Source organism: Cnephaeus nilssonii (assembly GCF_951640355.1).
Source record: "Cnephaeus nilssonii genome assembly, chromosome: 13".
Lineage (NCBI taxonomy): Eukaryota > Metazoa > Chordata > Mammalia > Chiroptera > Vespertilionidae > Cnephaeus > Cnephaeus nilssonii.
Window position 1 is genome coordinate 81,053,734 of NC_137084.1, and position 22,567 is coordinate 81,076,300.

The 22,567-nt window shown below is 58.1% G+C and overlaps 1 protein-coding gene across 1 annotated transcript in view; it reads right to left on the reverse strand.

Moving 5' to 3' along the window:
* Nucleotides 1-22,567, reverse strand: part of DSCAML1 (DS cell adhesion molecule like 1) — a gene marked incomplete at its 3' end in the record, with an annotated part of 336,958 nt that overhangs the window by 89,747 nt on the left and 224,644 nt on the right. Inside the window, exon 4 of the mRNA XM_079788952.1 lies at nucleotides 2,792-2,938. Coding sequence (XP_079645078.1) covers nucleotides 2,792-2,938 — 147 coding nt within the window. The remainder of the gene's footprint in view (nucleotides 1-2,791; nucleotides 2,939-22,567) is intronic.

The window sequence follows — 22,567 nt, forward strand, 5'->3', positions numbered from 1 at the left end:
GTCCCCCGCCCCCGCCCCCCGCCTGGGAAATGTAGAAGGAACAGGAACCAGCAGCAACAGCGACAGCACTCCTCCCGCGGCCTGCAGCAGGACCCTGCTTAATTTGCACGACCCTCGGGGTACATTCTGTCCCGCCCTCCTGACAGAGGGGGTGGTGGAGGCTTGGAGACCTCATTTCTCTGATGCTGGTTGCACAGCTGGTGCGCAGTGGGGCGAGGCCGGAAGTGCGGCTGCTTCATGTCACGGCTCCCCTCCTTCCCTCCCTCTCACTCCATCAATCGCTCTGAGGATGAAGGAGCTTCTGATGTGGCCGTGGCTCTCGCCCTCATCTATGCCCGCCCACCGCGCTCGGCCCGTGCACCGCCCCCACCTGTTCTTCTTGCCTTTGGGCCTGGGGAGCAGGAGGGGTGGCCATTCCTTGGGGGTGTGCCGGGCTCAGACCCCTCGGCCACCAGGTGCCTCCGCCCAGACACCCTGCTACCTCTCCCGTCCCTGGCCTAGCTGCTGGCCCAGAGCTTCTGGCTGGGCAGGGCCACGCCTTTCCAGCCCCAGCCCCAGGGGCTCACAGGACTCTGGCCACAGAATGAAACATCTCTGCTGAAACCCCGCAGTCCCTGGGACTGCACCCACCCTCACTCTGGAAGTGGGTCTGAAATGTTGGGGGCCGTGGGGCTGGAGGCTGAGGCCTGACAGGCACTCCCACCCCATTCCCCTCTCCAGGGCCTCGCTCCAGATCAGTTGTATTTTTGCCAAGACAAGCAGCTTGCTGATCGCCTGGTCGCATCCCATCCCGTCACAGCAGGGCCCTCCCCTGGTTCCCTCACTCCCTTCCCTCCACTCTCTGCTGCCCCCCCCCCCCCCCCCCCCGTAGGTCCCTTCCACGCTGTGGAATGCCTTTCTCTCGGAGCCTGAGCCTCTCCCCTTTGTCTGTCTGGGCACCTTCCTGTCCTCATTTCTGTCTCTCTATGTGGGCTGTGTGTCTGACTCTGCCCACCCTCTCCTTCTCACAGCTGGTGGGCCATAAAGACTGAAGGAGAAGGGCTGGCATCTTCTCCAGTTTAACGAGTGTCTTTTCTGAGGGAATCCCGTTATTCCCCTCCCAAGTGGAGGTGAAATTAGTAGGATGGAGGGCTAAATATTGGTGCCAGGGAAAGGAGAGGCCTGCAGGAGATGGGGTGTCCGTGCCTTCCCCACGCTGTGCGGGCAGCATGCGGATGAGAGCGAAGCAGCATGCACAGACAAGTCCCTGTGACCCGGATGGAACCACGGACACAGCTGGGAATTAAGTGGCCGACCCCTACGTCCAGCCCCGAAGATGGAGCTGCGTAGTGCAGCCCTTTCCTCACCGATGACAGCACAGTTCCCTTTGGCATTGGTTAATTCCACAACTGTTTACTGAGCACCTACTGTGTGCAGGAGGCACCAGGAGGCATCAGAGAGCCTGATCCTTGCCCTCCTGGCTCCTGTTCCCTTGGTCTTGCCTACAAATGAGAGAAGAACCTGGCAAGAGCCACCTGCTGGCCAGGGCAGGCCTCCCCACACCACACCACGCCAGAGGCGCCGGCATCGGAGCGGTCACCCAGTCCGGCTCCTCTTCCAGAGGCCCAGAGAGCTGTCATGATTTGGGGGGTCTAGTCTCCAAACCAGGAGTTCTGACCATCAGGCCATCCTCCTTCCCAAAGCCGCTCCAATCCCATCGCTTCAAGAGCAGAACTTTTCAAACTGCAGGCCACAACCATTAGGAAGCTGTCACACCGGGGTGAGGCCGTGGCCAGCATTTAGGTGAACTGGTTGGGTGAGGATGCAACAGGGAAGGTGAGAGCGCATGGCCTGCAGGTGGTGAGAGAAGGTGAGAGCGCATGGCCTGCAGGTGGTGAGAGAAGGTGAGAGCGCATGGCCTGCAGGTAGCAGGAAGCACTGGACTGCGAGGCCCCCGAGGAGCAGGGCTGGGGCCGCTGCTGGGAGAGCAGGACCCAGAAAGCCGGCCTCAAGGGCTCCACGCGCCCCTGTTCGCTCTGTGGCTGAGTGTGCGTGTGGGGTTCCTGGCCCCTTCCCTGGGGGTCGGCCGCTGGGGGCCGCTGGGGTCAGGTTGCGAGTTCTGGTAAAGCGCTGGCTTCCCTAAGCCCTGCTTTTCTCACCTGCAGAAATAGGAAGAGCAGCGCACACCCCACAGGCGAGGGCGTGCCTGACAGACGGCACAGGAGGGGAGGGGCCGCACCGACTTCAGGCAATCTGAGCCTCCACCCTCCGGAAGCGGCAGTGACCACTCCAGAAGAATCCTTTACTTAATGTGGACATATTTGTGTTCACAAAGGCTCTGCTGCCTACTTTCAAATGCTGTGAGGTGGGCTACCACAAAAAATGTAAATGTACTTGTAAATAGGTAAAATGGAATCTTAAATACTTAGAGATAGAAGGAAAATAAAAAAGCTCCCTAATCCAACTTAATCTAATGAAATCTAAGCAGAGAGAGCGTGTGTGTGTGTGTGTGTGTGTGTGTGTGTGTGTGTATTTGTTCCCGTAACTCTCATTGTTGGATAAATAGGGACACAGTTCCTCAGGAGAGTAGGCCTCCTCAGGTATAGACTCCTATAAATAATTCATCTTTTGCGTCCTTATATGAAGGGCCCCCCAAAACAAACTGGGCAAGGTTTGCCCCAGTGTTCCATACCAGTCCTTGAACCTTCTCTGAGACGCTCTGATCCACGGTGTGGACATGCCCAGTCTCAGGGCTGGGCAGGGGCTGGGGCGCCCTCCCCTCCCTCCTGGCCGCCCCCCCTCCCCGGCCTACCTGTCACAGAGAGGCGGGCCCCGTTGCTCTGCCGGGTCTCCCCGCTGTACTTGTGCTTGGTGATGCAGCGGTAGGTGGAGAGGGCGTCCTCCTTCTGCACGTCCGAGATGTACAGCCCGCCGAGGAAAGTAATAAAAAACCTGTTTTCTGGAGACACAAGCAGGACGTGGCCCATGACTCCCCCATCTGGGCAAACACCAGAAGCAACTCCCCCCGCCAGGACTACTGCCCAGGGAGAGGAAGGGAAGGGGAAAAGGGTGAAGTTGGTGCAGGCTCAAAGGCAGGGTAACAGCTCCAATGAGGAGTCTCTATAAGCAAACAAACAGAAGTCACAGTAATTGTTCCTTTAAGTGTAAACGCCTTGGGGTTTTACAGAAAGACATGGGACTTGAGAGTCAGAGGAGATCTGGGTTCCAATATGACTCTTCCTTTTATTGGCTGTGTGACCTTGAGCAAAGAACCTCTCTGAGCCTTACCCGTACAAGGAGGTGCAAATAATACTTCATACAGTGGCTGTAAAGATTTAAAAAATAACCAAGTGTCTGGTACACGGTAAGTGCTCATTTGGCGAACAGAAGTCCTCATCTGTCCTACTCTTTGCAAGAGCTTGCAAAGGTCTTTCATGTGCACTGCGTTTTTGTTCTTACACCTGCGAGAGATGTCATCTCCGTTGTCAGGACACAGCCCTAAGTGGACGGCACTCAGGCCTTCTGGCTCCAGCTCTCCCTCTGCATTGAACTAAACACAGGCCTGAGCCTCTCCTCACAATTCCCAGGGTTCTAACTGGAAATTAGAACTGGAGGAGTCAGAGCTGCTTTTACTAGTAAACGGGGAACCTGTGAGCCTCAGAGTTGGGGAGGGGCTTGCATTTGGCTTTGGGCTTCCTTAGCTCAGGTCTGTGTCCTCCTACCACAGACCCAGCCGGACAGAGACTGAGCACTAACTCTGCTGCTCTCTGGGGGCCCACTTCTTCGCCAGGTGGGCAGGGGAGACCCCCAGCTGCCACTGCCATGGGGAGGGCCTGGCGTCAGGACCAGGATGCTGACCGAGAAGGAAGCTGGGGGCGGGGAGGGTAATGCTGGCGTGGGGAGGACCTGCCAGGAATGTCAGGCCCTCACAGGGAGGCAGGCTGGGTGCTCCGTACCTTCCCATCCCATTATGTGGAGGTCGGCATCCCCCCCGCGGGCTGAGTGACCCCCTCAGCCGATGACAAGAGCTCTGATACTGGCTCACCCTCCCTCCTCACAGGAATATTTCGTGGTGTCCCACCCTCCACGCACGAGCTCACGATTTCTGCATCTGGAGATGGGGCCCTCCGCAAAGGACACTCTCTGCAGGAGGCTGTACAGGTGCAGGCTGAAAACCGCAGTGTCTGACCACATCTTTTTTGTTTAAATATGTTTTTATGGATTTCAAAGAGGAAGGGAGAGGGGGAGAGAGAGAGAAACATCAATGATGAGAGAGAATCATTCATCAGCTGCCTCCTGCACGCCCCCTGCTGGGGATCGAGCCCACAACCCGGGCATGTGTCCTGACCGGAAATCGAACCGTGACCTCCTGGTTTATAGGTCGACGCTCAACCCCGGAGCCACGCAGGCTGGAAGACCACATCTCTGACAAAGGTTCTCCAGCCTTCATTTGCGTATCTCCCGGGCTGGGAGCTCACCTCCTGTCAGGGACCCAGCCGTGTCCAGGGCTCTGACCTGCAGCAGACCTTCCTTGTTCGCAGTCGGCCTCGCGAGCTCCCTCTGTGGCTCCCCCGTGGCTCCCTCCGTGAGCGCTGCTTCTGCCACGGAGCCTGCTGACCCTACACCTGTACCGCTCACTCGCCCTCACACACCGGAGGCAGCCATCCTGCCCTTTGACTTTCCTCCAGGTTACGCATCTTGGGATTTTATTTTCTAACAGTTATTCCTTTCATGTGGGTTCAAATAACCTCATTACTCTGGTGGGTCTCTTGCTTCTGAATAAACTTTGGTGTATCTACAAATCCTCTAATTCTCTCTCCCCCTCCCTCTCTTTCTTCCTGCCTCCCTCCCTCCCCCTCGCTAATCTTTGTATACAACTAGACCTACTATGTGCCTGGCACGTTGCCTAGTGGTGGGGATCTGACAATCGGCCTTATCTGATCAGGGCCTGTAGAGCCAGCCGAACGGCCCGCAGCCTCAGACGCGAGCACTTGCTAGGGGCTGGGCGGGCGGGCGAGGCAGCACCATTGTAGCTCTGCCTCACGCTCGCCTTGCGGTCAACTCAGGGCCCTGGGGAGCCACTGCGAGGCTACATCGCTCTCCCCTTTGGACATGGGCTCTGTCCCAGGCCCGGGACGTCACACGGATCCCTGCTGAGTGCCATCATGCTGGGACTCCCCCCCCTCCCCCTCCGCCGCCCTTAAACCGCAGCTTCCTGGCAGCCTGCCAGTCTTCTGGAACGTGGACCCACCCCCTCCAACACAGACCCCACGGTGCAGACCCCACTCAGGGCTGTGGGTAAAAGACGGAATAGAAGCAAGAGGAAGCCAAGCGCTATTGCCCGCGTTGGAGAGGACCCAGAGGAAGTGCAGAGAAAGCCTGGCTCCCCGCCCCAGACTCCGAATGTGCCCTCATTGTCTCCATGTTGTGGACCCCCGCCTCCCCCCCGCTAGTCAAATGCGGAAGCTCTCCTGCCCTTTATTATGTAACTGGACTGGGACACGGAACTACTGGAGGGGGTTGCTGCCAATCAGGACCAGGGTCAGAGCTAGTGGCTGGGGGGCGGGGGAGGGGGAGGGGAGGTGGGTGGTGGAGAGTAAGGAAGAACAGGAAAGACTCCAAATTAAGCCTATGAGCCCACAGGTGCTCCCCCTGGACAGCCAGGACCCCACAATGCCCACAGGTGCTCCCCCTGAACAGCCAGGACCCCGCAATGCCCACAGGTGCTCCCCCTGAACAGCCAGGACCCCACAATGCCCTCAGGTGCTCCCCCTCAACAGCCAGGACCCCACAATGCCCTCAGGTGCTCCCCCTCAACAGCCAGGACCCCACAATGCCCTCAGGTGCTCCCCCTCAACAGCCAGGACCCCACAATGCCCTCAGGTGCTCCCCGTGGACAGCCAGGACCCCACAATGCACACAGGTGCTCCCCGTGGACAGCCAGGACCCCACAATGCCCTCAGGTGCTCCCCCTGGACAGCCAGGACCCCACAATGCCCTCAGGTGCTCCCCCTCAACAGCCAGGACCCCGCAATGCCCACAGGTGCTCCCCCTCAACAGCCAGGACCCCGCAATGCCCACAGGTGCTCCCCCTGGACAGCCAGGACCCCGCAATGCCCACAGGTGCTCCCCCTGAACAGCCAGGACCCCACAATGCCCTCAGGTGCTCCCCGCGGACAGCCAGGACCCCACAATGCCCACAGGTGCTCCCCCTGGACAGCCAGGACCCCACAATGCCCACAGGTGCTCCCCGTGGACAGCCAGGACCCCGCAATGCCCACAGGTGCTCCCCGTGGACAGCCAGGACCCCGAAATGCCCACAGGTGCTCCCCCTCGACAGCCAGGACCCCACGATGCCCACAGGTGCTCCCCCTGGACAGCCAGGACCCCACAATGCCCACAGGTGCTCCCCGTGGACAGCCAGGACCCCGCAATGCCCACAGGTGCTCCCCCTCGACAGCCAGGACCCCACGATGCCCACAGGTGCTCCCCCTCAACAGCCAGGACCCCACAATGCCCTCAGGCGCTCCCCCTGGACAGCCAGGACTCCATGATGCCCACAGGTGATCCCCCTGGACAGCCAGGACCCCACAATGCCCTCAGGTGCTCCCCCTGGACAGCCAGGACCCCAGGACCAGGAACACTGGCCTCTGGGATTTTAGGCGAGGAAGGGGTGCTGTGGTGATGGTGGCGGGGAGCTGGGGTTTCTATAGTAACAAGCAGCTGCTGTGTCTGATGTTTCACATCCTTCATTGTCCTCGTTCCCCCTCCCCCCTGCTTGTGCATATTTAATTGCAGTAACATTTCCAGACACAGTGCCCGCCTCCTGAAACAAAGGCGCCGGAGCTGCAGGGGAAGGAGAAAAGGGGGTGTTATGTTGATCCCTGGGGGGCCGTGTGCAGCCTCACCCTGCACGTGTGCGGAGAGAGTCAGCCATGGGCCTGCTGGGAAGGAGGGAGCCGGAGGCCTGTGGAGGGAGCAGCACAGTGAGAGGGGGAAGCGGCCAGCCAGCCGGTGAGGGGTCCGAGGACCAGGGCTCCTCACATTGCCGGCCTCCCAGGCTGGCTCTGGCGGAGCTTCCTGGTGGCCTGGCAGCCCACCCTCCTCACCCACAGGGGACCAGCCACCCCTGGGATGGTGGGGGAGCCGCCATTCCACAGCTTGGCTCCTCCTCCTCGGGGCAGGCTGATCCAGAGGCAGGACGGAGGGCGTGTGGCAGCCAGGCCTCTGTGACAGCCCCCCAGCCTGAGGCCATTTAGAAATGTGTGTCTGGGACCATTTTAAAAAATATATATATTTTTATTGATTTCAGAGAGGAAGGGAGAGGGAGAGAGAGAGAAACATCAATGATGAGACAGAATCATTGATTGGCTGCCTCCTGCATGCCCCCTACTGGGGATGGAGCTTGCAACCATAAAGGATTGAAATGAGGGCCTTTGTGAGGTAGTGAGTTTCCTGTCATCAGGGGTATTTGAGTAGAGGCTGGAGAAACACTTGGCATAGAGGACTTACATATTGAGAGAAATAAATTAGATCATCTATAAGGCCTCCCCCCCACCCAGCAATTCATAAATTCCTAACTCAAAACATGGCAGAGTTGCAAGACCCCTTGGCGATGGATGACGGCAGTGTTTTAAAATCAGTGTGCGTGCGCTCATTCCACCCTAGGGCCTTTGCATGTGACGATTCTTTCTGTGCCCGCGATGCTCTTTCCTTGGCTCACTCCTGGCCTCGTTCAGGTCTACGCCAAAGGCCAGCTCCTGGCCTGACCCCTCTATCAAAATTAGGCTGTGTCCCACATCCTTGCCCAGTTCCTTACCAGGACTTCTTGTTTTCAGAGCGCGTGGTATTTCTCCCGGAGAGCAGGAGGCATTAGTATCTCACCTCCAGAACACGCTGGCACATAGCAGGTGCTCAGTGAACATGTGCTGAATGAATGGACCTGGCCAGAAGAGCCACCTCCAATGGGGTTAGACAGCCGGGCCTCCAGCAGGAGTCCTGTCCTGTGGTACCCCTTATCCTGAGGGCTCTCTCCTGCTCCGACCACCACTGCCACCTGCAATGCTTTGGGCCACTTTGATCCCTGCCCTGGTCCCCCCTCAGCTGAGTCCAGGCTGGGACATTAAAGCAGGACTGATGGTTTGGGGCCGGCAAAGGGAAGCAAACACAGATGACCACAGGAGCAGGGCAGTCTGGAGCATGGACTGTGGCTGACCCATCTTCAGAGGGAGGCCTTGCAGTGAGTGAACCCACACTTCCCAGGAGCCCCTCAAACACGAGGAGTCCCAGGGCAACTGGGCCCAGGGAGAAGGGCGACTTCTGCAGCGTGCCTGAGCCTGGCCTTCCCTTGTCCCTCCCTCGCGGGGACCCGACCGCAGAGGTCACTGGTCCAGGATGGATCCCATTCGAATCCCAGGGCGACCTTCAGACCAGAGGCGTGTGGTGCGGTGGAGGCAGGGGGATGCTGCCTGCTTGGGACAGAGACATCCTGACCCTGAGCTGCCTAACCCAGAGCTCCAGCTCTGTGCCCCCTCCTCTGCCCCCGACCCCCCGCCCCCACCGTCCCCCTGGCCCCAGCGGGCCCCAGAGGGTGTGGAGCAAGGAGGGGAGGGGAAGAATGGATGGAGCGTTGCCTGGAGACCAGGCTTGGGCCAGGGCAGAAAAGCCACTCAGTCCCTTTTGGAAGGGAAGAGATCCTTAGCCTGTCACAGTCCAGGTCTGTTTCCTGGGGCGGCCTCGGGACGCCAGCCTCCGAGCGCCCTGGCTGGTCCCCAGGGAACTCCCGATTCCAAAAGAGATATTGCAATCAATACCGGTTACCATTACTGCTCTGTCCAACACAGACTTACAAAAACAGCGTGTCAGCGGAGCCCAGAGCCTGCGGATGAGATTAGCGAGCAGACTGCCCCACCAGCAGGCTGCTCTCTCTCCTAGGCCCTGGGAGCGTGGGGCGGGGCAGGGCGGGCGGGGTGAGCAATACCTCTGGGCTGGGAGGAAGGAGCCCTGTCTGGGGCCCAGCACCCGGGCAGCCGGCAGGGAGCACCTGCCTTCCCTTCCTTCCTGCTGTTCCTACTGCTCCGAGGGCCTGGGGTACCCGACAGCCTGGTTTGAAAAGCCCCGGGAAAGCCCAGGCGTCCTTCCTGCCCCTGGACTCTGGACCCCAGGACTGCAAGCCTCTGCCCAGACCCCGAGGACAGACTTGTGGTGCAGTGGAGGGGACACAGCGTGGGAGCTGGGAGCTGGGAGCTGGGGTTCACGTCCAGCTCTGGCGCTGGCTGCCCGAAGCCCTAGATCCTCCTGCTGAGGGCTGACTTGTGTCCCCCCATTCAGATGCTAAATCCTTCACCCCCAAGGTGGCTGTATTGGGAGATGGGGCTAATTAAGATGAAATGAGGGTGTAAGGGTGAGGCCCTGGTCCACCAGGGCCTGTGTTCTTATAGGCAGAGACCCGAGGAGGCGTGGGCACAGTGGGAGGCCGTGGGAGGACCGTGGCAAGGAGAGGCCGAAAAGCACCCCTGCCGGCACCCCCATGGTGGACTCAGCCTCCAGAACCACCAAAACACATTCCTGCTGTCCAGGACCCCGGCCTGGCATTCTGTGACCCAGGTGTCTGCCCTGCCAGGTAAGGCCTGGCATTTTGTTACGTAGCCCCAGAAAACCGCTCCTCGCTCAGGCGTGCTTGCCCCAGGGACTCCCTGATGCTCAGAGTCTGGGGTTGGGCCCTGTGCTCTGGAGGACTGGGGTGAGACCCTGGCCGGTTTGGCTCAGTGTACATAAAGGATCCCAGGCTCAATTCCGGTCAAGGGCATGCACCTTGGGCTCGGGCAGGAGGCAACCAATGGATGTGTTTCTCTCTCATCGGTGTTTCTCTCTGTCTTCCCTGCTCTCTTCCACTCTCCCTAAAAATCAGTGGGAAAATATCCTTGGATAGGATTAAAAAACAAACTAACAAAGAACTGAGGTGAGGACTTCGAGGCGGGAGCGGGGAGGACAGGTGAGCTGGCCCTGAGGTCAGCAGGTGCACCACGAGGTTGCGAACCCAGACCTGCAGTGGGTGAGAGCTGGGCGCAGGAAGACACTGCTCAGGGACGAGGTGGGCAGGAAGCCAGCCCTGGGCATAAGCCTTCTTCGTCCAGGCAGGGCCCCATCTGCGCTCGCTCTCAAACCCTCGAATGCAACCCACCCCTGCGTGTGATACGCAGGACACGAGGCGCAGAGGGTCACACGGCTGGTCTGGGTCACACACAGCACCAATGTCAGGAGAGGCCTTCTGCCGGGCTCACTGCTCTTCCCCGCGGAACTGAAGTCAGGCGGAGCCGACCCATCTGCGCTCCGAGGAGACAGCAGGGATGGGAGCGGGGCCTTGGCTACGGAAGCTGGTTGGGGGCACACAGAACCAGAAGCTGCGCCCTGTCCCTGGCTGGCGGGGAGAGGGAGGGCAGTGCTAATGCTGGGGCTCGAGGGGGAACAGAGAGTCACCGCGTGGCACCCTCACGCGCAGGTGAAGGCCTCACGCGGGACACCCTCCACGTGGCAGGCTGCGGCTCCCTGCCGGCTTCCTGCACAGGGTTCTCCGGGGGCCTGGGAAGCACCGTGGGCTCCACTTCACCGTCCGAGTACAGTGCCAGGCGGGGCTGGGGCTCGGCGGGCCAGGCTGCGATGGGCACAGCGCACCGCCTGTGCTCCCGGGATTCTTGGGGGAGTAGCCACCTCCGGAGGTGAGAGGGCAAGTGGTTCAAGAAGCCTGGAACCTGGGGTGATGCCCATTCCTGCCCTTTAGGAGAGAGTAGCCAGGCCTCGTCGTTCTCTGCGCTCCGCGCTCTACAGGGTCCTCCAGAGGCTCCACCAAGGCTCTGCGCCCGCCATCGCCTCTCTGCACGTTTCCTGTGAGAAGGACAGGAGCTGATGCGTGTGCCCCACGCAGCGCCTGGCACGTGATGGGTGGTCAGTGAGTAGTTGGTAATTGACAATGAATTAGTGATTAGATGAATGTGTGACTCTGGTAAGGGGGCTCAGAACTTGACCTGGGCCTTAGCCTCCAAGCGCAGGTTCTGCTCATGCTGACACCACTTCCGACTGCCCCGCAGGCTGGCCTCAGCAGTGGAGGGAGGGTGTGGGGCGCAGGGCAGGGAGGAGCTGGGAGGGTGTGGGGCACAGGGCAGGGAGGAGCTGGGAGGGTGTGGGGTGCAGGGAGGAGCTGGGAGGGAGTGGGTGCAGGGCAGGGAGGAGCCAGGCTGGCTACTGTGCCTAAAGACGACAGCTTTGGGCAGCTGAGCTCCGGAGGGTCAGCTCTGCCTCTGGAGTGCCCCCGGGGAGCTGGGGGACCCCGGGGTGTGAGGCTGGACCGTGTCAGGGAGGAGAACCCGCAGGGGTCGTGGTGCAGAAACAGCAGCTCGTTCCTTCTCTCCCGAGCCCTTTTCTCTAAACACATCGCTGCTTCTCCACCCGGGGATTAGCACACATCTCTCATTCTCCTGGTGCAACAAGATTTTATTTCTAATTATGCTGTAATAAAGCGGAGAGCTCCCAGCTCCCTTTCAAATGACTTGTACACACACTGCCGATCGGATCCTCCTCGGCCCCATTGTAATAGCATTTCCCTGACAGTCATTAGACATGCATGAGAGGGGCCCTTTAAGAATAGAATTGCATTTAAATGGATTTGCTGAGAGAGGAAGATGAAAAAAAGACAGGCAAGGGGGAGGGGGAGAGAGGTCTGTTGAACAAACTATGAAAACAAGAGGCCATAATAGCAGGGCACTGAAATAGCCTCTTCCCCGGTCCTCCGGCTGCACGTGCAGGGCCCAGCAGGGGCGGCACCTCCAGCCTCCCCCCCCCCATGCTGCCCGCGGGGGCTTCAGAGCCCTTCGCTCATGTGTCAGATGCTCAGGGTGTGATAGAAATCACTGTTATTACAATTTGGGAAGCTGCCTGGCTCCGACAGAGCACCCATACCCGGTGGGGCCAGGCCCTGGGTCCACCGTGCCCGCCTGCCTGCCAGCATTCATCCTGAGGCCTGGCCCCACCCTTCTGCTCCTCTCCCTAAGTGACCCCACCCCCCAGGCCCACCTCAAGGAGGAGGATATCCATGCTGACCCCAGAGCCCAGCCCACTTCCTGCTAAGCTCCCTGCCACCGCCCCTCCTCCCTCCCCCCCCCCCCCCCAGCGGGCAGACACCCCGGCTCCCTGTGTGAACCACAAAGGGCCTGTGTCAATGGCCTACCTACGAGGCGTCCGTGCCCACCTGCAGTCTCATTTAATCCATTCCCCACTACTGCAGGTCCTCTGAAATGGACATTAATTATACCACATCTCATGGCTTCCCGTTTTTCTCAGGACAAAGACCCGAAGCCTGCCTCCTTCCCCTGGCCCAGCAGCCCCTCTCTGGCCCCTCCCCCATCCCTAAGCTGCTCAGGCTCCTTCCATCTCCTCCTTCCCAAAGCTCACACTCCTTCCCGTGAGAGACACCCCCACCAGTGTCTGTCTCTTGCCTCTTTCCGTGTACGTGTGTCACAGCCACGCTATGCACAGCTATGATGAAGCCTGTACCGAGTCCCCAAAGGCCTGGCGGCGCTCCTGGACGGTGAGCCTGGGTGGGGGTCCTGGCCTTGCTCGGGGCCCCGCCCCCCCTCTGTGCCGAAGGCTCAGCGCAGTGGCATGGGTGCCGGGCACTGCCAGGCCTCCCCGCTGATTTCCTGTTCCACGCCTGCGGCAGCCTGGTGGGGTGCTCGGCTTTTCCTGCCCTCTGACAGGGAGGAAGCTGAGAATCAGACAGCTCAGAGCCATTTGCCCCGAACCACAAAGCCGGAGCTGTCTCGGGCCAAAGCGCTTTGCTCTGCGACTTCCTTCTGCACTGCACCCCTCAGGCTCCTTCCTGCCCCCACCACCCCCCTCCCCAGCCTGCTTCCTCTGGAAGGCCTCCGGGAGCCCGACTAGCCGACCCTCCTTCTCCAGTGCCGTGGCCCCGCCTGTGGGACTGGAAGGGCCTCGGGCTCACATTTGGATGGGTTCTGACAGGTCCACGTGACTCCCTCTCAGATTCCCAAGAAGAATGCAAGTCCCTTAAAGTCACCACGTGTCACTCTTCTGAAGCCCATGACCCCTGACACTGTGACCAGGCTGTGGTCTGCAGCGTGTGGCCTGGAGGCCGTCCTGGGAGGAACCCTTTGGGTCCGGCCTCCGTGTCTGTCAAGTGGTAACTGTGCCAGGGAGCCGCCGGAGAGGCCGGGCCACACAGGTGCCCATTCCTTCCTGTGGTGTCTCTGGCGACACTGGGTGAGTATAGACAGGAATGAGAACGCTGCTCCCAGGGTCCCAGGAGGGGTGCGGCTGAAAGCGATGAGGCGCTGTGACCCCTCGAAGCACCTGATGTGGCCGAGGAGACCCTCCCTCTGTCCTTCTGTTGCCTTCTAATGTGTCACCTTTCCCCCCAGAGGCCTGCCCTACTCAGAGGCCTCCAGGGTCCACCAGCTGTTCCCGGCACAAGTGGCCACAGCCCCCAAGGCCAGGAGCAGCCGCAGGCCCATCTGCCTCGCCGCCCGGCCTCCAGCACAGCCGACGGCCCAGTGTGCGCTGGTGGGTGAGACCGTGGTCTCCGTGAGGGCGGGGCTGTCCGCCTGCCCAGGGCTCTGGGCTTAGTTTTGGGCACAGTTCCTGCCTGTGGGGGCTCAGGACGTGCTGGTGGAGTGAGGGGATGAAGGGGTGCGTGAAGGGAGCTCAGCCTTTCCCCTCAGGCGAGCACTCGCGCTCTGAAGTCAGAGTTTGACTCAGGCTCTCTAACCTCTCTGACTCAGTTTCCTCATCTAAACATTGAGCTAAGAATACACCGAACACACAGATTGGCAGCTGTCACAAAGCCACACCCTGGCCTGGTGCCCGCACAGTGCCTGCTTATAACATGGTAGCCCTCGCTGCTGTCACTCAACCCGCCCAGGAGCTGGAAGGGACCCTCGGTCGCTGTCCTGGATTGCTCTGAGCCCCACTCCCCCTCGTAGAGCCTTAAAACCCGCCGAGGCTGCTCACGAAGCAGAGGCAGCTCCACTCGGAACATCGACCTCTTTTATTTACAGGTGAATCAGAGGGACTGGAGGCACATGGGCAACGCCAGCGGGGAGCTTCCAGGGGAAGGTCATCAACCCGTGTCTATCAGTGTGCCAACGAGGCTGCTGAGCGAGATGATGTGACTGCACCGCTCTGCCCCAGCCCCAGCCCCAGCCCCAGCGATCCGGGCCCATTCACTCCACCCCCCCCCCCAGCACTGTGCAATCTTAGTCCCTCCCCTCCCTTTCCCTTCCCTCCATTCCCTCCCCTTCCCTCCCCTCCCCTCCTCTCCAGGAGCCTGCTCCCTCCCTCTGCCCAGCAGGCTGGCATCTCTTCACCCCCAGCTTGTGGTATCTGGACCCTTAACCCTGCTTTCACAATGCACTTGCTTTTATTATTGAATTAAAAATGTACTGGTGGAAGAGAAACCAAGATGGCAGCACAGGTAAACACCTAAACTGCTGCCTCGCACAACAATTTCAAAACTACAACTAAAAGACAAAACGGACATCATCCAGAACCACAGGAAGGCTGGCTGAGTGGAAATTCTACAACTAGAAGGAAAGAGAAAAGCACACTGAGACTCAGAGGAGCTGCAGAAGGCAGAGGTATGGAGGTGTGCATGCGGAGAGGGCTTGGCAACTGAGTACACTGAGTACATGGCTGGCTTTTTCAATCGGGAAGGAGACAAAAGCTCCTGACAGCTCTGAACTCCAGTTCCAGGTGAGACTCTGGGGACCCAGACTCATTCGGGGAGAAACTAGACTGTCTGGCAGTGGGCGAAACTCGAGGGCAGCTTTCTCTCAGAGGTGCTTGCAGCGATTACCACGGGACACTGAGACCCAGGGGCCTCTTAGGGCAGGGCTGATGGGAAGCCATTGCTGTCTGCTCTGCCCTGAGACTCCGCCTCATCCAAGCTGAGCACAGAGGCTTTTGCAAGTCTTGTCTCATAAGGGTGTCTCCAGCACAGAAGTTCTCCCAGCGTAGACACAGCTGATCCTCACAGCCAGTTGGCCTGGAGGTCAATTCCTCCCAGTGATACCAACAACAATCAAGACTTAACTACAACAAGACTGTGTACACAGCCCACAAAGGGGTGCACCAAGAGTGTCTACCTCAGGTAACTGGGGAGGCTGAGCCACTGGGCCCTATAGGACACCTAGCACACAAAGCCACTCTATCAACTCAGGGAAGCAGCCAAAATGCAGAGACAAAGAAACAGGTCACAAATGAAAGAAATGGAGGAAAGAAAAAGACTGGATGTAGAGTTCAAAACCACGGTTATAAGGTTTTTCAAGAATTTTCTAGAAAAGGCCGATAAATTTAGTGAGACCCTGGAGGATATGAAAAAGGACCAACTAGAAATTAAGCATACGCTGACTGAAATAAAAAATAATGTACAGAGATCCAACAGCAGACTAGAGGATCGTAAGAATCAAGTCAAAGATTTGAAATACAAAGAAGCAAAAAACACCCAACTGGAAAAGCAAAAAGCAAAAAGAATCCAAAAATATGAAGATAGCGTAAGGAGCCTCTGGGACAACTTCAAGTGTACCAACATCCAAATTATGGGGGTGCCAGAAGAAGAGAGAGAGCAAGATACTGAAAACCTATTTGAAAAGTAATGACTGAAAATTTCCCCTACCTGGTGAAAGAAATAGACTTACAAGTCCAGGAAGCACAGAGAACCCCAAACAAAAGGAATCCAAAGAGGACCACACCAAGATACATCATAATTAAAATGCCAAGAGCAAAAGACAAAGAGAGAATCTTACAAGCAGCAAGAGAAAAACAGTTAGTTACCTGCAAGGGAGCACCCATATGATTGTCAGCTGATTTCTCAGCAGAAACTATGCAGGCCAGACGGGAATGGCAAGAAATATTCAAAGTGATGAATAGCAAGGAACTACAACCAAGATTACTCTACCCAGCAAAGCTATCATTCAGAATTGAAGGTCAGATAAAGAGCTTCACAGATAAGAAAAAGCTAAAGGAGTTCATCACCGCCAAACCAGTATTATATGAAATGCTGAAAGGTATTCTTTAAGAAGAGGAAGAAGAAAAGGTAAAGACAAAAATTATGAACAACAAATACATATCTATCAACAAGTGAATCTAAAAATCAAGTGAATAAAAAATCTGATGAACAGAATAAACTGGTGGATATAATAGAATCAGGGGCATAGAAAGGGAGTGGACTGACAATTCTCGGGGGAAAGGGGTTTGGGAGGTGCGGGAAGAGATTGGACAAAAATCGTACACCTATGGATGAGGACAGTGTGTGGGGGGGTAAGGGCAGAGGGTGGAGTGGGAACTGGGTGGAGGGGAGCTATGGGGGAAAAAAAGGAGGAACAATTGTAATAATCTGAACAATAAAGATTTATTTAAAAATATGTACTGGTGGCTCGTCTTCCTTGGTGGCACCGTTACCTCCATCTTACAGATGAGGAACCAGCTCGGGGGTTCAGAGACTTGCCCAAGGTCAAGGCGCTGGAAAACAGCACACGTGGGACTTGAGCCCAGATGGTCTTACTCCATACGGAGGCCTCAGCCCCCTGGGGAGGCCGCAGGCTGGAAGCCCCAGGTCTGGTGATGGACAGAGCTGTTGACAGAGCTCATCACCAGAGGGCAGTGAGTTTCCCATCGCTTAGTCTCCCACGCTTTCCGCGAAATGGATCCCAGAGCCGTGTCCAGGTTAACCTGAGGTAGCCGGGCTCCCCTAGTCCATGCCACAGTCCCCACCTGTGTCCTGGGCAGGTCCCTCCTCCAGGCACCGTGCCCTGCATCTTCCTTCTCCCTGGCACTGTCCCGAGGACCTGAGTCCAGGCCGCTGCTTGGCAGGACCCCTTGCCCTGGTCAAGGATGATTCTGGACGTAGTCCTCTTCTCGGGGTGACTCTTTGCTCTGCCCTCGGCCCTGGTGTAGGGCACAGGACAGGTGAGTCACTCCTTTATTTCTGCCTCTTTTTGGGGCTCACCTTAAATGCTGAGCTTTCTTTTAAATAAGGCTTTGGGCAGAAGGGGCCATAAAATTTCCTCTGCATAACGCCTCCCCCCCCCCCCGCAAAAAAAAATGTGTGAAGAGAAAAAAAATTTGGGAGGACAAAGGTCAGAGGGAGTCTGAGCAAGGGAAGAATGAGGGGATATAACTCAGGGTTGAAACAAGAATTTCTTGGTAAATTCCAAGAATGAATATTCCCTATCCCCACTAAACTCTGTCTTGGGAAAGCAGAGAAGGAAAACAGCATTAATTGAGGACCTGGTATGTGTCCGCTCCTATACTTTATGCATTACCACAACTTTGCCAGATGGGTGTTATCATCCCGTGTGCAGATGAGAAAACAGCTCAGAGGATTGGGCAGGTTGTTGTCTAGGTCACAGACCCAGGAAGGGAACCCAGGTCTTATCCACTTATCCACTGTGCCAAGCTAGCCTGCATTCCCCTCTCTGGAGCTTCTGAGTGTGTGTGTGTGTGTGTGTGTATGTGTATATGTGTGTTGTGTGTGTGGTGTGTGTGCATATGTGTGTTGTGTGTATATATGTATGTTGTGTGTATATGTGCGTTGTGTGTGTTGTATGTGTGTATATGTGTGTGGTGTGCGTGTATATATATGTGTGGTGTGTGTGTATAGGTGTGTGTTGTGTGTATATATGTGTTGTGTATGTATATATGCGTGTTGTGTGTGTATGTGTGTATGCATGTGTTGTGTGTGTATGTGTGTATGCATGTGTTGTGTGTGTATATATGTGTGTGTGTATATATGTGTGTGTGTGTGTGTATATATGTGTGTGTGTGTGTGTTGTGTGTAGGGATAGAAAGGAAAGAGAAGGAATGGGTTGGGGCTTCCATTTATCCTTCTGCTATCTAAGCTCCAGCTGTAGATCAGCCACATTGGTCAGTGCATTAGAGGTAGCCGCTGACCCAGAGCTGGAAGCTGAGAGGGACAGGTGTAGGGACGAGAGGGGGCGTAACAGTCGCAGAAAATTAGGGCGTGGCTGACACCAGAGGAGACAGCAGTGCGGCTTCGGTGGTCAGCAGCTGTGGGCGTCCTGCATATCAGCAGGCACGGGATCAAAGAACAAGTAGGAAGGAGTGTCCCCCGGGGTGGTCTGGTGCCTCTGATATCAGCAGAAAATTACAGGACCCGAGACAGGAGCTTACAGAATGATGGGAGGGGACGAGAGCTTTCCATGGCTAATCCTGTTAAGGAGACAATTTCTTATCAAACTCATTATGCCTTTGAGAGGAGGGAGCAAGAGGGAAGCAGGGGTGGGGGAGAGGGCCGTGGAGGGGTTAGCCCTGGAGAAGGGAGGAGATGGGTGGGAGCTGTGGTCACAGAGCCTGCGGTTCCAGGGGGCGGCGTGTGACTGGCAGGGGTTGAAGGAATGGGACTTGGCCTGTCTCTGCCCCCCTCACGGGGAGGCCAGCGGTAAAAGCTCCCCGAAAGCCAGCTTTCCACCGGGCTGCCGGGAGCACCCTCCCGGCCCTGTCAGTGTCTGAGCCACAGGTGTCCGAGAGGGAAGCAGGATCACCCACTCTCGTCCCTCTTGTCCCATCTTCTGTGGATCAAGAGGACCACCCCCCATCTGCATAGATGCCAAGAATAGTCCAGAGCATGGGACTGAGGGCCAGACACAACGTCCCTGGGCTGGGGCATGAGCCTGTGAGCGGGCTCTGGGAGGGGTCGGTACCCGAGGTCGCCTTCAGGAATGGGTGGGGTTTGGACAGATGGGGAGGAGTCTGATGGGCGGTCAGCAGACACGTGAACCGAGGGACCGTTACAAAGATGCTTCAACTTCTTCAGTGGCCAAGTCCAGCCCCTCAGCAAGTGTCGGTGAGGATGCGGGGGAACGGAGCCCGTGGGCGCTGCTGGGGGAGGGACTACGGTGAATAACAGGACTGCCACAGGGCCAGCCACTCCACGCCAGGACAGAGCAGGGACCAGAACAGATATGTTACACCCACGTCCACAACGGCATTGTTCACAATCACCCCTAAGTGGAAGCGACCCACGTGTCCATGGACAGAGGAGTGGATAAACAGAAGGTGGTTCAAGCATACAATGGAATAGCATTCCGCCTTCAACAGGGGAGTCTGCCCCCGCCACAGGGTGGGTGGCCCTGAAGGCGCTTGTTCAGTGAAACAAGCTGGTCACAAAGAAGAACAGATATTGTGTGATTCTGCTCGGGCAGAAACGGAACGTGGGACCAGCTACAATGATAAGAACTGCCAATCCTCCGAACAGGCCCGTCGTTAGCCGCGACGGGCCTGTTTGGAGTAGAAAGCACCTCCTCCCCCGGCTGGGAGCTGCAGGCCCGGGGACCTGGCGCTCACATGGGAACGCGTCCGTCCTCCGGAGGGCTGCCTGTCATTGTGGAGAGATGGACAGCCTCGGGCTGAGACAATCTAGTCCTGGAGGCACCTGCTCTTTACATCCCCAGCCCCGCGGCCTGTGATCTGGGCCCAGGTGACTGGTAACCTGTACTGATTATCCGTGCCCACTTTCCCAGGCCTGTAATTCCTCCTTTCCCACATAATCTTCGTCCTTCCACCCAACATAGCAGCGGCTTATGGGGGGGAGCAGATTTCTGTGGGTGACCCGCTGCTCTCCCACGCTGCCCGCAGGATTGGAACACACGCTCATATGATTCAAGTAGTGACAGGCGGCCCGGACCCTCTGGCTGTCTGGCTACAATTCCACTTATGAGGTACCCATAGTAGGTCAACCTCACAGAGACAGAGATGAGAATGATGGCTGCCAGCGGCTTAGGGGAGGGAAAATGGAAAATTGTGTAATGGACCCAGAGTTTCAGTTTTGCAGAATGAAACGGAAACATGATTGGCCGATGAGAGAGTGTTAGGGGTGTGGACCCAGGTCCTGGAGCCAGGTACCCAGCCAGCTCTGCATCCCTATCAGTGTAACGACCGACCGAGGGGAGGAGGGCTCCATGGGGGAGCAGGGGAACAAGAGGGGAGCAGCAGGAAGCCAGGAGGAGCCTTTTGTAGATGTCCTGGAGAAGGAAGAGGAAGCCATGGAGGAGGGGGAGGGGAAGGAGGGGAGGGGAAGGAGGAGAGGGGAGGAGGGGGGCGAGGGGAGGAGTATGCAGTGTGCAGAGGAGAGAGGAGATTGCAGTCGGACTGTCTAGAGCCGAGAGCTGGCTCTGTCACCTGTGGATGCCATTCAGGGCCAGTTGCCAGTTCCTTCTTGCCCAGTTCTCACATTTGTAAACAGCGGGTTCAGCACAGCGCTGACCTCAGAGGTGCCGTGAGAATAAGATGAGACAAACCGCTCCAAAGTGATACACGCACGAGGCCCTAAGTGCTCAGTGGCCTGAAGGAAGATGGGGGCGCAGGACACCCTCAGTCCCTGTGCTGGAGCTGGGGGTCACCTCAGGGACCACAGGAGTTCGGGGGGTGGGGGAGCTGGATGGCGGAGGCTTTGAATGCTGGGAAGGGAGTTTGATGTCGCCGTGGAGGCCACTGATGGTTCTGGATGGCGGCATGCGGGGAGGAGTGCTTTAGAAAGACGGGTGGGGTGTGTTCAGAGAGAGACAGAGAGAGCGAGAGCGAGAGCGAGCAAGGGGTGAGCCTGGAAGGTGAGTAAGAGGATGACACGCTCTCCTTTCCAGGCTCCTAGTCATTGATCCAAGTCCTACCCAGTGTCCCGCACCCGCCACCTTGGCCCTCCTGGTGGGTCCAGGTGAGAGTAGGTGGAGGGGACATGGGGACAGCTTGAGCCTAGGACGCATCCTATCAACTATCCAGGCAGGTCCCGCCCGCCTCCAGGGCCTGGAGCGAGGACGCTGCCCCATGAGTGGACTGGGCAAGCAGCAACAGTCCTCTTTACACCCAAGCCCACCGAGGACATCCAGTTCATTCGTGGGAAACCTGGAACCAGAACCCAGCCTTTGGAGTCTACCCACAACTTTCGGGAGCCTCTACGGCTGGGAGAGGACAGCCCCCCCCCCCCCCGCCCCGCCTCTGCCCCGCTTCCTCCTGAGGGTCCTGCGGGATCCAGCTCCTGACTAACGTGCTGGGGCCATCCCCCAGCCTCCTGAGACACATGGGGCCAGGCCTGCGGCCCAGCGTCAGAGTCCATGTGTGTAAAGCCCTCGCAGCTGTCACCAGGGCATGTAGCACGCCGCCCCCCTACCCCCATCCTTCCGAGTCTTTACTTATTATTGTAAAATTAATCTTCATTTGCTAAATAATTCATGAGGCAGTGACAGGAAATGCTCAGCGAAGCTTAAACTGCAGTCCTGGCCTGCCCGGTACAAGCGTTCCGGAAGGTTTCAGGGTTAGAGATGGAGGGTGGGGCTGGGTCCTGGGCACGACCTCTGTCCAGCAGGGCAGCAGGGAGGCGGGGATGCCGGAGCTGACCCTCCCCGGCGACCAGGACACGGGCTGCCTGGCAACATGCTGCATGGGCTGTGCCTTGGGGCCCGTGCCCCCAGGAATGAGCCGTCGCCCCAGATATGAGCCATAGCTCGCTCGTCAGGATGACGGTGTGAGCTCTCCCTCGCACCCTCAGACTCCTCCCCAAAGGGGATCAGGCTGTGGCCCAGGCCCAGGCCCAGGCGCAGGTATGAGCACTGGCCGAGTTGGCACACCTGGGTTCTGCCAATCAGCCTGGGGGTCCCGCCCCACTGCCACCCTCCCGAGCTTGGCCTTCCTTGTGCAAAACAAAGATGGTGCCAGATGCTACTTCTACGTCACCCGTCAGAGCACCCAGTGAGCCTGCTGTCACCGTCAGAGCACCCAGTGAGCCTGCTGTCACCCGTCAAAGCACCCAGTGAGCCTGCTGTCACCCTCAGAGCACCCAGTGAGCCTGCTGTCACCCGTCAGAGCACCCAGTGAGCCTGCTGTCACCCGTCAGAGCACCCAGTGAGCCTGCTGTCACCCGTCAGAGCACCCAGTGAGCTGCTGTCACCCGGTCAGAGCACCCAGTGAGCCTGCTGTCACCCTCAGAGCACCCAGTGAGCCTGCTGTCACCCAGTCAGAGCACCCAGTGAGCCTGCTGTCACCCGGTCAGAGCACCCAGTGAGCCTGCTGTCACCCGGTCAGAGCACCCAGTGAGCCTGCTGTCACCCGGTCAGAGCACCCAGTGAGCCTGCTGTCACCCGGTCAGAGCACCCAGTGACCTGCTGTCACTGGTCAGAGCGCCTTGTGTCTTGCCTGTCCTGCCGCTGTTGGGTTGAGATGGGAACTGCTGCCCTGGGCTCTGTGTGCTCCCGTGACGGGGCGACCGCACCCCCCTGCAGCCACATCTCCAAGTCCGCGCCTCTCACCTCACACCCACCAGAAGCACTCGTCACCCCCCTTCCTTCCCGCTCCTCGGCCTTCGCACGCATGGTCCCCGCCTGTGCTGGTCTGGGTGTGTTTCCTGCCCGACCCACCTCCCACATGACCTTCCCGTCTTCAGGTCACAGCTCAGGTTTCACTTTCCCCGAAAGGCCCTGGGGACCAGGCAGGGTGGGCTGGCTGCTCCTGCACACCCCCCCCAGGCCCTGGGCTCACCGCACCCCACAGCATGCAGCCGCCTCCTCCG